Source organism: Mesoplodon mirus (assembly GCF_964341445.2).
Source record: "Mesoplodon mirus genome assembly, chromosome: 4".
Lineage (NCBI taxonomy): Eukaryota > Metazoa > Chordata > Mammalia > Artiodactyla > Ziphiidae > Mesoplodon > Mesoplodon mirus.
Window position 1 is genome coordinate 54,012,602 of NC_138979.1, and position 14,751 is coordinate 54,027,352.

At 38.3% G+C, this 14,751-nt stretch overlaps 1 protein-coding gene across 1 annotated transcript in view; it reads right to left on the reverse strand.

Annotated features, from left to right (window-relative positions):
• The window catches only part of HERC1 (HECT and RLD domain containing E3 ubiquitin protein ligase family member 1), a 213,134-nt gene that overhangs the window by 31,134 nt on the left and 167,249 nt on the right, over positions 1 to 14,751 (reverse strand). The window contains exons 55-61 of the mRNA XM_082617315.1: positions 14,375 to 14,505; positions 13,342 to 13,541; positions 12,838 to 12,943; positions 11,098 to 11,244; positions 3,322 to 3,423; positions 2,149 to 2,322; positions 422 to 715 (exon numbers count right to left, since the gene is read on the reverse strand). Coding sequence (XP_082473441.1) covers positions 422 to 715; positions 2,149 to 2,322; positions 3,322 to 3,423; positions 11,098 to 11,244; positions 12,838 to 12,943; positions 13,342 to 13,541; positions 14,375 to 14,505 — 1,154 coding nt within the window. The remainder of the gene's footprint in view (positions 1 to 421; positions 716 to 2,148; positions 2,323 to 3,321; positions 3,424 to 11,097; positions 11,245 to 12,837; positions 12,944 to 13,341; positions 13,542 to 14,374; positions 14,506 to 14,751) is intronic.

Here is a 14,751-nt window from a genome sequence, read left to right on the forward strand (position 1 = left end):
GTAAAGCAATTATACTCCAATAAAGATGTTTAAAAAATAAAATAAAATAAAATAAAATGAAGGTAACTTTTACAATGTTATTGTAAACAGAGGAAATACAGATAAGCTCTAACAGGGGAAAAATAATAAAAAAAAATATAACAAGGTACCTATGGACAAGAAAATGAGAAAATATGTGACTATGTCATTGAAAACCAGCACATTTATAAGAGCTCCACAATTCTCATAATCAATCCCTGTCACCAAAGAAGACTTCCATCAGATTGAAAGTGAGTATCTAAACGCAAAATATTTTAAGTTTATATAAGGGTGTGCTTCTTGCTCTATTCAAGCTAGCAAATACCTATTGAGGGTCTGCTACTTACTAAACATCCATAATACAATCTCAGTTACATATAACAGTAGCTCATACTACACTTACCATTAGGAGTACAAGTTCATCCTCTGGAACAGGCTCTAGATCAGGAACAGTAAAAGATTCTGGAAACTGTGCTCCATTGGTCAGGGCTTCAGCAGCTTTTATGGTGGTTGAGAAACATTCTAACCAGGCCCACTCATTTGGATTCCACGATGCAGGGTCAGGGAGGCAGTTCTGGTGGTGTGGTGGCACTGGAGGATTACACAGCAGCTGATCCAGATGAAGTCCCACAGCAAGGGAAGCCAGACATTGCATATAGGGGCTGTGAACAAGCTGGTCACCACAAACCACATGAGGCTAAGAGAAAATGTAAGGATATTATGCTGAAGAGCCTCTGCCAAATAATATAAATTAGCCTCCTGCATTCTGAAAGCCTGTAGTCATATTTTAACTTTACTTTTTTAAGCTTTTTACTTTGAAATAATTTTAGATACATAGAGAGTTGCAGAGATAGTACAGAGAATCCCTATAAACCCTTCACCCAACATTCTGTAATGTTCACATCTTATATAACCATGGTGCGATAATCAAAGCTAAGAAAGTAACATTGGTTGCAATAATAACTAAACCACAGAACTATATAGGGTTTCCCACTAATACTCCTTTTCTTTTCAAAAAATACTTATTTATTTATTGGCTGTGTCGGGACTTAGTTGCAGCGCGTGGGCTCTAGAGGGCCCAGACTTAGTTGCCCCTCAGCATGTGGGATCTTAGTTCCCCAAACAGGGATCGAACCCACGTCCCCTGCACTGGAAGGCGAATTCTTAACCACTGGACCACCGAGGAAGTCTCTAATGCTCCTCTTCTGCTCCAAGATTCAACCCAGGACACCACACTGCATTTAGCATATTTTCATTACAGTTTTTCTTGAATTAAAAAAAAAAAAGGCAGATAACTGAACCATGGAGACCTGCTCCCTCTCACATTTCCTCCTTTACCAAAAGAACCCTGGTAGCCATCAAAGACAGCCTTCTTCCCTGGCCCTCCCTAGATGTACTAGAGCAACTCTGTGAGAGACTGAGCGATTCAGAAAAGAAAACCTGGGCAAATCTCAGTGAAATTAACTGGGTGTGGTAACAGCTGATTAGATTAATGTAGCATGGCAAAAAAAAAAAAAAAAAGGAAAAAGGAAAAACCCCAGATGAGCTCTGCCTAGGAGCAGCATACTGTAACTACTGAGGGCTGGAAGACAGGCTATACAGGATCATGGCCTGGGCAACAAGTCCAAATTCCGTAATTTCCCATTCTAGTATTTAATGACCTTACTTAATTCAACCTTACCTCTTCTACTAAACTTTCCACAAGGATTCACCTGATAAAGTGGACAGGATGTTCACTCTGACGCCCATATCCATTCCCCCTCCCAACTGTGGGATGAAAAAGCCACACAAAAATAGATATATGGGTCAGAAAAGGGAAGATGATATACTCTGAGGTACAGGGATTTAAAGAAGCTTTAGAATGAATAAATAATCTGACATGAATAATAGAAACACTATACAAATTTGAGCGTTATTTAAAAATTTTAGTCCCACTAAAATAAAGTAAAAGCAGGCTTAGGATTACTAAACAACTGTTTTAGACATGAATTATCTTCATTTGATTCTGCCCAAACAGCCCCACTGATTTTACTCAGACCTCATACTCTTAAGGGATAAATTCAAAGCTATAATTCCAATTCCAAAGCACCAGTCATCTGTACATCTGCAAGAACGAGTGTAATCAGTTACCTTTTCATAGGCATACTGCTCCTGAAGCATCACGGGGAGCCGCTCCAGAAATGCTCTCATGCAGGGAGCCATGTTTAATCCCAGAACACCCTGTTGTTTCAGTGCTGTCCTACAGGTTGCTAAAACATGATTGGCAGCAGCCCATTCTGCTGTACAATTCACGACCAAAACATCCTGATGAAAAATAAACCATGCCACATGATATTTGTTTAAATAAAAGAGAGACATTCCATCACCATTCATATATGAGAAATTCCTTCTAGTAATACATTAAACACTTTTGCTTTTTGGATATTTTATGCTATACTTTTTTAATGCCTATGAACTTCAAAACATCCTAAATTTTGTCTAAGGTAAAAACAAGTGAGTAACTGTAAAATGTGTGAACTACCTTGGATTAGCTGATTCTTCTTAAAAGAGACTTAATTATTTGCTATGTCATAGGACTTGTAGGACAAGGTATCTAGTATATTTTAAGAGTCTGACATGACCACAAGGATACTAGAGGAAGTAGTACTCTGCTGAGGGACACACATCTACGAGAGAAGCAGCACTGCTCTGTGGCTCTATGGTTTATTCTATGTAGGCTACTGCCTATGGTCTGATTCTACATTTTACTTCTAGTAGGACTGTTCATGCAGGTCTTCAGCTCTATTTTAATATTACCACATATTAACCACATAAATGTAAACCAAAGCAGCACATTGGCACTATTCATTAAGGGTATGAAAAGCAATATGGTAAGAGATAATGTCATATCATAGAATTATTTCACAGTAGAGGGCTAGTATTTTTTAGTAGAACATTGAATTTGAAAGCCAAGATATATTCTATATAGTTGAGTTAAAGGTTTTTGAGGTAGTCCTTCTTTTCAGGGAAAATTCTTTAGATAATTTAGTGCTGTCTCAAAAATCATGGCAGAAAGTAATAAATTCTCTTTATAATTTCCAGTGGAAAGTCATTCAATAATTAAGCATTTTTCCCAAAGTATAGGGTATAGGAGAGTACCAGGTTCTAGTTTTCCTTCTGTCACTAAATAGCTGCATTATCTTGGGCAAGTAATAATCCCTCTGGATATCATTTTTCGCCTCAGTAAAGTGGGATGCTTGGACTACGATTTTTAAGATACCTCACAGGCTAACAACTTACAACTTGATATGATTGTAAGATTACCTTTGATCTATTTGAGCAAGCAGCTACCCCAACATCTGGAATCCATACTGTGGTCTGAATAGCCCCAGAGCCAATCACAACAGTTTGCAAGACAGAGCCATCCTAAAATGAGATGTATTTATCAATACACACTACTTAACTAGTTAGCCATTATTTACATTTTAAATTTATACTTCACGTTCACAAAAACTTATTGTAAAACCTACACTTTAGCTACATTTGGCAATGCCCAACTGCATACCACTATCCAATTTTCTAGAGCCTTTTCTAAATGATTTAAAAAATACATCATTAAGAAAAAATAAGGGCAGGGGCGCCTTCAAGATGGCAGAGGAGTAAGACGTGGAGATCACCTTCCTCCCCACAGATACACCAGAAATACATCCACATGTGGAACAACTCCTACAGAACACCTACTGAACGTTGGCAGAAGACCTCAGACTTCCCAAAAGGCAAGAAACTCCCCATGTACCTGGGTAGGGCAAAAGAAAAAAGGAAAAAAAGAGACAAAAGAATACGGACAGGACCTGCACCTCTGGGAGGGAGCTGTGAAGGAGGAAAAGTTTCCACACACTAGGAAGGCCCTTCACTGGTGGAGATGGGGTGGGTGAGGGGGAAGCTTCGGAGCCGCGGAGAAGAGCGCAGCAACAGGGGTGCAGAGGGCAAAGCGGAGAGATTCCTGCACAGAGGATCGGGGCCGACCAGCACTCACCAGCCTGAAAGGCTCATCTGCTCACCTGCCAGAGCAGGTGGGGGCTGGGAGCTGAGGCTCAGGCTTCGGAGGTCAGACCCCAGGGAGAGGACTGGGGTTGGCTACATGAACACAGCCTGACGGGGGCTAGTGTGTCACAGCTACCCGGCAGGGGGTCCAGGGAAAAGTCTGGACCTGTCTAAGAGGCAAGAGACCATTGTTTCCGGTGCGCAAGGAGAGGGGATTCAGAGCACTGCCTAGAGGAGCTCCAGAGATGGGCATGAGGCGCAGCTACCAGCGTGGACACCAGGCATGGGCATGAGACGCTAAGGCTGCTGCTGCAGCCACCAAGAAGGCTGTGTGCAAGCACAGATCACTATCCACACCTCCCCTCCCAGGAGCCTGTGCAGCCTGCCACTGCCAGGGTCCCGTGATACAGGGACAACTTCCCCAGGAGAACACACGGCGCGCCTCAGGCTGGTGCAACGTCACGCTGGCCTCTGCCACTGGAGGCTTGCCCTGCATCTGTACTCCTCCATCCCCCCCGGCCTGAGTGAGCCAGAGCCCCCTAATCAGCCACTCCTTTAACCCCATCCTGTCTGGGCGGGGAACAGACACCTTCAGGCAACCTACATGCAGAGACGGGGCCAAATCCAAAGCTGAACCCTGGGAGCTGTGTGAACAAAGAAGAGAAAGGGAAATCTCTCCCAGCAGCCTCAGGAGCAGTGGATTAAACCTCCACAATCAACTTGATGTACCCTGCATCTGTGGAATACCTGAATAGACAAGAAATCATCCAAAAATTGAGGCAGTATACTTTGGGAGCAACTGTAGACTTGGGATTTGCTTTCTGCATCTAATTTGTTTCTGGCTTTATGTTTATCTTAGTTTAGTATTTAGAACTTATCATCATTGGTAGGTTTGTTTACTGATCTTGTTGCTCTCTTCCTTATATATATATATATATATATATATATATATATATATATAATTTTTTTTCCTTTTTCTTTTTGTGAGTGTGTATCTGTATGCTTCTTAGGGTAATTTTGTCTGTATAGCTTTGCTTTTGCCATTTGTCCTAGGGTTCTTTCTGACTGTCCGTTTTTTGTTTTTTTTTAGTATACTTTTTAGCAACTGTTATCATTGGTGGATTTGTTTTTTGGTTTGGTAGCTCTCTTCTTTCTTTCTGTTTTTTTTATTGCTTTTTAATTTTTAATAATTTATTTTTATTTTAATAACTTTATTTTATTTATTTATTTTTTCTTTCTTTCCTTCTTTCTTTCTTTCTTTTTTCTCCCTTTTCTTCTCAGCCGTGTGGCTGACAGGATCTTGGTGCTCCAGCCTGGTGTCAGGCCTGAGCCTCTCAGGTGGGACAGCCGAGTTCAGGACATTGGACCACTGGAGACCTCCCAGCCCCATGTAATATCAAATGGTGAAACCTCTCCCAGAGATCTCCATCTCAACGCTAAGACCCAGCTCCACTCAACGACCAGCAAGCTCCAGTGCTGGACACCCCATGTCAAACAACTAGCAAGATAGGAACACAAGCCCACCCATTAGAGAGATGCTGCCTAAAATCATACTAACTTCATAGATACCCCAAAACACACCACTGGACATGGTCCTGCCAACCAGAAAGACAAGATCCAGCCCCACCCACCAGGCACCTGTCCCCTCCAACAGGAAGCCTACACAACCCACTGAACCAACCTTACCCACTGGGGGCAGACACCAAAAAACAACAGGAAATACGAACCTGCAGCCTGCGAAAAGGAGATCCCAAACACAGTAAGTTAAGCAAAATGAGAAGACAGCAAATAGACAGCAGATGAAGGAGCAAGGTAAAAACCCAACAGACCAAACAAATGCAGAGAAAATAGGCAGTCTACCTGAAAAAGAATTCAGAGTAATGATAGTAAAGATGATGCAAAATCTTGGAAACAGAATGGAGAAAATACAAGAAACGTTTAAGAAGAACCTAGAAGAACTAAAGAGCAAACAAACAATGATGAACAACACAAAAGAAGAAATTAAAAATTCTCTAGAAGGAATCAATAGCAGAATAACTGAGGCAGAAGAACGGATAAGTGACCTGGAAGATAAAAGAGTGGAAATAACTACCGCAGAGCAGAATATAGAAAAAAGAAAGAAAAGAATTGAGGAGAGCCTCAGAGACCTCTGGGACAACATTAAACGCACCAACATTCGAATTCTAGGGGTCCCAGAAGAAGAGAAAAAAAAAAGGAACTGCAAAACTATCTGAAGAGATTATAGTTGAAAACTTCCCTAATATGAGGAAGGAAAGAGTCAATCAAGACCAGGAAGTGCAGAGAGTTCCATACAGGAAAAATCCAAGGAGAAACATGCCAAGACACATATTAACCAAACCAACAAATATTAAATTCAAAGAAAAAATATTAAAAGCAGCAAGGGAAAAGCAACAATTAACATACAAGGGAATCCCCATAAAATTAACAGCTGATCTTTCAGCAGAAACTCTGCAAGCCAGAAGGGAGTGGCAGGACATATTTAAAGTGAGGCAAGGGAAACACCTACAGCCAAGATTACTCTACCCAGCAAGGATCTCATTCAGATCTGACAGAGAAATCAAAAACTTTACAGACAAGCAAAAGTTAAGAGAATTCAGCACCACCAAACCAGCTCTACAACAAATGCTAAAGGAACATCTCTAGGCAGGGAACACAAGAGAAGTAAAAGGCCTACAATAACAAACCCAAAACATTAAGAAAATGGTAATAGGAACATACATATCAATAATGACCTTAAATGTAAATGGATTAAATGACCCAACCAAAAGACATAGACTGGCTGAATGGATACAAAAACAAGACTGTATATACGCTGTCTACAAGAGACCCACTTCAAGCCTAGGGACACATACAGACTGAAAGGGAGGGGATGGAGAAAGATATTCAATGCAAATGGAAATCAAATGAAAGCTGGAGTAGCAATTCTCATTTCAGACAAAACAGACTTTATAAGACTATTACAAGAGACAAAGAAGGACACTACATAATGATCAAGGGATCAATCCAAGAAGAAGATATAACAATTGTAAATATTTATGCACCCAACATAGGAGCACCTCAATACATAAGGCAAATGTTAACAGCCATAAAAGGGAAAATCGACAGTAACACAATAACACTAGGGGACTTTAATACCCCACTTTCACCAATGGACAGATCAACCAAAATGGAAATAAATGAGGAAACACAAGCTTTAAATGATACATTAAACAAGATGGACTTAATTGATATTTATAGGACGTTCCATCCAAAAACAGCAGTTTACACTTTCTTCTCAATTGCTCATGGAACACTCTCCAGGAGAGATCATATCGTGGGTCACAAATCAAGCCTTGGTTAATTTAAGAAAATTGTAATCGTATCAAATATCTTTTCCGACCACAATGCTATGAGACTAGATATCAATCACAGGAAAAAATCTGTAAAAAATATAAACACATGGAATATAAACAATACACTACTAAATAACCAAGAGATCACTCAAGAAATCAAAGAGGAAATCAAAAAATACCTAGAAACATATGACAATGAAAACATGATGACCCAAAACCTATGGGATGCAGCAAAAGCAGTTCTAAGAGGGAAGTTTATAGCAATACAATTCTACCTCACGACACAAGAAAAATCTCAAGTAAACAACCTAACCTTACACCTAAAGCAATTAGAGAAAGAAGAACAAAAAACCCCCAAAGTCAGTAGAAGGAAAGGAATCATAAAGATCAGGTCAGAAATAAGTGAAAAAGAAATGTAGGAAACGATAGCAAAGATCAATAAAACTAAAAGCTGGTTCTTTGAGAAGATAAAAAAAATTGACAAAACATTAGCCAGACTCATCAAGAAAAAAAGGGAGAAGACTCAAATCAATAGAATTAGAAACGAAAAAGGAGAAGTAACAACTTCTGCAAAAATACAAAGGATCATGAGAGATTACTACAAGCAACTACATGCCAATAAAATGGGCAACCTGGAAGAAATGGACAAATTCTTGGAAAAGCACAACCTTACGAGACTGAACCAGGAAGAAACCGAAAATATAAACAGACCAATCACAAACACTGAAATTGAAACTGTGATTAAAAATCTTCCAACAAACAAAAGTCCAGGACCAGATGGCTTCAGAGGCGAATTCTACCAAACACTTAGAGAAGAGCTAACACCTATTCTTCTTCTCAAACTCTTCCAAAAAATAGCAAAGGGAGGAACACTCCCAAACTCATTCTACAAGGCCACCATCACCCTGACACCAAAAAAAGACAAAGATACCACAAAAAAAGAAAACTACAGGCCAATATCACTGATGAACATACAAGCAAAAATCCTCAACAAAATACTAGCAAACAGAATCCAATAGCATATTAAAAGGATCATACACCATGATAAAGTAGGGTTCAACCCAGGAATGCAAGGATTCTTCAAAGTACACAAATCAATCAATGTGATAAACCATACTAACAAACTGAAGGATAAAAACCATATGATCATCTCAATAGATGCAGAAAATGTTTTGACAAAATTTAACACCCATCTATGATAAAAGCTCTCCACAAAGTAGGCACAGAGGGAACTTACCTCAACATAATAAAGGCCATATGTGACAAACACACAGCCAACATCATTCTCAATGGTGAAAACTGAAACTATTTCCACTAAGATCAGGAACAAGAAAAGTTGCCCACTCTCACCACTATTATTCAACATAGTTTTGGAAGTTTTAGCCACAGCAATCAGAGAAGAAAAAGAAATAAAAGGAATGCAAATAGGAAAAGAAGAAGTAAACTTGTCACTGTTTGAAAATGACATGATACTATACATAGAGAACCCTAAAGATGCTACCAGAAAACGACTAGAACTAATCAATGAATTTGGTAAAGTAGCAGGATACAAAGGTAATGCAAAGAAATCTCTTGCATTCCTATACACTAATGATGAAAAATCTGAAAGAGGAATTAAGGAAACACTCCCATTTTACCATTGCAACAAAAAGAATAAAATACCTAGGAATAAACCTACCTAAGGAGAAAAATGACCTGTATGCAGAAAACTTTAAGACACTGATGAAAGAAATTAAAGATGATACAAACAGATGGAGAGATATACCATGTTCTTGGATTGGAAGAATCAACATTGTGAAAATGACTATACTACCCAAAGCAATCTACAGATTCACTGCAATCCCCATCGAACCACCAATGGCATTTCTCACAGAACTAGAACAAAAAATTTCACAATTTGTATGGAAACACAAAAGACCCCCAATAGCCACAGCAATCTTGAGAAAGAAAAACAGAGCTGGAGGAATTAAGCTCCCTGACTTCAGACTATACCACAAAGCTACAGTAATCAAGACAGTATGGTACTGGCACAAAAACAGAAATATAGATCAATGGAATAGGATAGAAAGCCCAGAGATAAACCCAGGCACATATGGTCACCTTATTTTTCATAAAGGAGGCAAGAATATACAACAGAGAAAAGACAGCCTCTTCAATAAGTGGTTTGGGAAAACTGGACAGCTACATGTAAAAGAATGAAATTGGAACACTCCCTAACACCATACACAAAAATAAACTCAAAATGGATTAAAGACCTAAATGTAAGGCCAGACACTATAAAACTCTTAAGAGGAAAACATAGCAAAACACTCCATGACATAAATCACAGCAAGATCCTTTTTGACCCACCTCCTAGAGAAATGGAAATAAAAACAAAAATAAACAAATGGGACCTAATGAAACTTAAAAGCTTTTGAACAGCAAACAAAACCATGAACAAGACGAAAATACAACTCTCAAAATGGGAGAAAATATTTGCAAATGAAGCAACTGACAAAGGATTAATCTCCAAAATATACAAGCAGCTCTTGCAGCTCAATATCAAAAAAACAAACAACCCAATCCAAAAATGGGCAGAAGACCTAAACAGACATTTCTCCAAAGAAGATATACAGATTGCCAACAAACACATGAAAGAATGCTCAACATCACTAATCATTAGAGAAATGCAAGTCAAAACTACAATGAGGTACCACCTCACACGGTCAGAATGGCCATCATCAAAAAATCTAGAAACAATAAATGCTGGAGAGGGCGTGGAGAAAAGGGAACACTCTTGCACTGTTGGTGGGAATGTGAATTGGTACAGCCACTATAGAGAACAGTATGGAGGTTCCTTAAAAAACTAACAATAGAACTACCATATGACCCAGCAATCCCACTACTGGGCATATACCCTGAGAAAACCATAATTCAAAAAGAGTCATGTACCACAATGTTCATTGCAGCACTATTTACAATAGCCAGGATGTGGAAGCAACCTAAGTGTCCATCGACAGATGAATGGATAAAGAAGATGTGGCACATATATACAATGGAATATTACTCATTATTAAAAAGAAATGAAATTGAGTTATTTGTAATGAGGTGGATGGGCCTAGAGACTGTCATAGAGAATGAAGTAAGTCAGAAAGAGAAAAACAAATACCGTATGCTAACACATATATATGGAATCTAAAAAAAAAAAAAAAAAAAGTCATGAAGAACCTAGGGGCAAGACCGGAATAAAGATGCAGACCTATTAGAGAATGGACTTCAGGACATGGGGAGGGGGAAGGGTACGCTGGGACAAAGTGAGAGAGTGGTAGTGTATATACACTACCAAATGTAAAATAGCTAGCAGTGGAAAGCAGTTGCATAGCACAGGGAGCTCAGCTCAGTGCTTTGTGACCAGCTAGAAGGGTGGGATAGGGAGGGTGGGAGGGAGATGCAAGAGGGAGGAGATATGGGGATACATGTATATATATAGCTGATTCACTCTGTTATACAGGAGAAACTAACACACCATTGTAAAGCAATTATACTCCAATAAAGATATTAAAAAAAGAAAAAAATTAAAGGGCAGAGAACTCTGAAAGGGTTTTCTTCAATATTCAAGATATTATTACACAAAATATTCCTAGGATTGGTTGGGTTAACTTTTATCACATGTAAGTTAATTTAAAAACATTTCTTAAGATAAAAATAACATCTATACTCTTACCCTTAAAGACCAAATGTTCATGAGGCCACCTAAACCACCAGACACCAGGGCCAACCCATCAGAACTAAAGGCAACGGTCCGGACAGGGGTGATGTGTCCTCGCAATTGATAAACACACTTGGCTCCGACTGATTTCCTATATCCATCCTGCAATTCATTTTTATTTTTAACAAATATTGAAAAATAAAACAATTTATAGATTCAAGATTTACAATTCATTCTTGGAAATTTTATATTTCAGTATAAAACTGGGGAGGAGGGAAGGACAACTCTCTCATAAGGACTAGCCTGACAGAAAATAATAAGATATCAACCTGGTTCTCCTTTGCTGATGCTGTTTCATCTTTTTTGATACACTTCTAAGCTAGTTCTCTACTCTTCAAACTGGAAGAAATGACTACATGTAAGTTCCAATTATCCCTCAGAGATAGGAAAATTCTAACTTCTACTTTTTAATGAGTGTCTTAATTTTTAAATTTCACTTCATGTAATTTTCACTTTTAGCCTCTATCATTTGTGAATTGCACATGCTGGTGCTATACAAACAAGTTCCTCTTTCTGCTGGCTTATGGGTCTGTCTGTCCCATGGTATCTAATCTCATGTTTGCTCTGCAGGTTTTAGGAATGAGATAGGTAGGCCTGTCCAAAGGGCTACTCTTTAGCACAGAGAGCAAATCAGATTTACCTCTAGTGCTCCTACCTCTGCTTCTGTGATATTTTCCTCCCATTAGTGAGCTATCTACTCCTCCCTCCTCACCCTTTTCTCCCTGCCTTTAAGCTCCCTCTTCCTTTTAGTTATGAGAGAGCATAATACCAGATATACTCATTTACCCAAAAATGACATAATGTATTTGTATCATGAACAAAAGAGAAAGCAACAGAGGTTGCAAACTGGCAACTCAGGGATACAATTCAACTGGCCAACCAGGGTTTTAAAGAATTTCAAGTCAGATGCCAATGTTTAATATTGGGAGATTTTACTTAAAACACTGAATTTTTGATGTCCACCAAAAAAAAAATTTGACAATCTGGTAGCAATAGGCTCTAATTTCTGGAGGGTGGCAATCTCCTCTGTGGCAGCTATGCCCTTTCTATGAAGCATGTGCGCTCCTGTGTGTGTGTTTGTGTGTGTGTGTGTTTGTGTGTGTTTTACCTTCTCCACAGCTTTGTGAATGAATTTATGTTCCTTATCTAGACGGCTCTGTGAGCATCTACCACAATTTTTTTTTTGGCCATGCCAATCATCTTGTGGGATCTTAGTTCCTCGACTATGGATTGAACCCAGGGCCACAGCAGTGAAAGCACTGAGTCCTAACCACTAGACTGAAAGGGAATTCCCTGTCTACTGTAAATTTTTAACCTCTGTTTAAGGTAAAGGAATGGTTCTTCATAGGTGGAATTCTGGTATCAGTAAGAGATACTCTGAATAGGAGTGCTCCCGTGGTGTTCCTGCTTCACTGTACCAAATACTTTAACTTAGGACTCACCTATTGGTAGTGTTGATTATATACCATAAACAATCACCACTCCATATTTATTGAACATCTCACCTTAACAGGCAATTATGGTATCTCTGACTTATAAAAAAATTAGGCTAATTCAGAGAGCACACAAAGTATGACAATTATTCACATTTCCCTAATGGCTCTTGACATTTGAGATACCGAGTAGGAGTATTACTTGATAACATATACTATCTGTGGTTTCAAATAAAGTCTTCAAAAACACCAGAATATTTACCTGGCAATTTGATTCCTGGTCCCACCATCCTTCTGAACTAGTCACACTGGTCTGTGTGGTATCTTGTGGGATACGCCAAACACATACTAAGCCACTCTGACAGCCACTTAAAAAATTTGATCACATAAAACCAAAACATGTCAATATGCAGAAGTAAAAATATTTTCAAAGAGCAATTAAGACCTGATAGAACTACTACAGTATATTTTAAAAATTTATTTGTAATAGGTATGCTATAATCTTTCACAAGAAATACAAGTAGGATCTATATTCTAACAATATCACACACGGTTAAGGAGATGGCATATCTTTGGATTACATATCCCAAGCTTCACAATGGAAAACTTCTTTATTTCTTTAAGGTGATCTTATGGTATTACACATTATAAGAATAGTAACTGGCAGTAAACTGTTTAAGATTATTGAGAAGCCACACTTAATGCAAGTAACAGTCTATACTAATATAAAAATTAAGACACATACACACACAAATTTACAACATACCTGGCCATCAGTAAATGCAACTTGGATCCTTTCCCTGGAAGGCTGCACCAAGCAATGCCATTTACAATAGATGGATGGCAGAGTGAATGTAGACAGCGCCAGCATCCTGCAATAGGCCCCCAGAGTTTCACATTTTCTTCTTTGGCACATGTCATAAGAATATGACCTGTCGGGTCCCACTTCATACTAATAAGAGTATCCTTAAAATGGTAGAGGTAGAAAAAAAATCATAGTAATGCTTCCTTCACAAATACTTTAAACTTAATAATTTATGACCTATACTTCTATCACTCAATTATTCTGAAATCAACATTTTATGCAAATTAGATACTGGAATATTATTTCCAATCACTAGACCAACTCACCCTTTAATATAGTCTGCACTATATATATTTGTTGCAGTCAAAGCTCAATAAATGTTAGCTGGATGAATGAATTATGAAATTCTGATTCAGAAGGGATATGTTATCTTTCATCACCATTTTAAAAGTTATTTTTATGGACTACTGATCATTAAAATATGAAAAAGAAGAGACTTCTTTAAAAAAGCATCTCTTACACCAAAAATAGTTAATACTATGAGAATCTGGGACATGTCTTGTGTTTATATGGTTGTCATCATTGGGTTCTTCTGACTTCGTTTTTTTTACCCTCCTTCACACCTTCCAGCTCCTGGCTTCATGCATTTATGTTACTTGCCTAGATGGCCCCATAAGCATCTGAACTGGCAACCTCTGTTTAAGGTAAAGGAATCATTCTTCATAGATGGAATTTCTAGCATTAGTGGGAGGTACTCTGACAGGGGGTGTTCCAAGGGTATTCCTCTTTCACTGTTTTGGTTTTACCTCTTTCTTAGCTCAATGGCTTTCTTACATAGACTTTTCCGTTTACATACATGGTCCAAAGACTTCGTATAACAACAGAATATTAAATCATAAGTGACTGATATAAAAAAGTTCTTTGAGAAAACTAGTATCAAGCAATACTACAGTATAAAACAAGAAAAAGCAACCATCAGGTAAAGATGCTTTACCTTATGTGCATCAATTAGAACAATGCCTCCTTTCTCAAGCGGTTCCTTTGTTCCCAATAACAGTTTTCCATCAAAATATCCCACTGCAAATGGTCTGTCTTCACTGAACCAAGCAATGCAAGTTACAGACACTAACATGATAGAACAAAATAAAAATTTTAAAAAGAAAATAAGAGAGACTTATTTGTCATTGTCTCCCTTAAAAGACAGAGACTTTGCAACAAATATATACCTCTACAACCACTGCAAGTAAGTTTACAAACATCTCTTTAACACATTTAGACAAAATGTAAGCTTACAGCTGGGATTTCATGTAACCCACTTTAAAAGTGTTATTTGTAAGTGATGAGGAGTACCTCATTTTTAATCTTTCATTT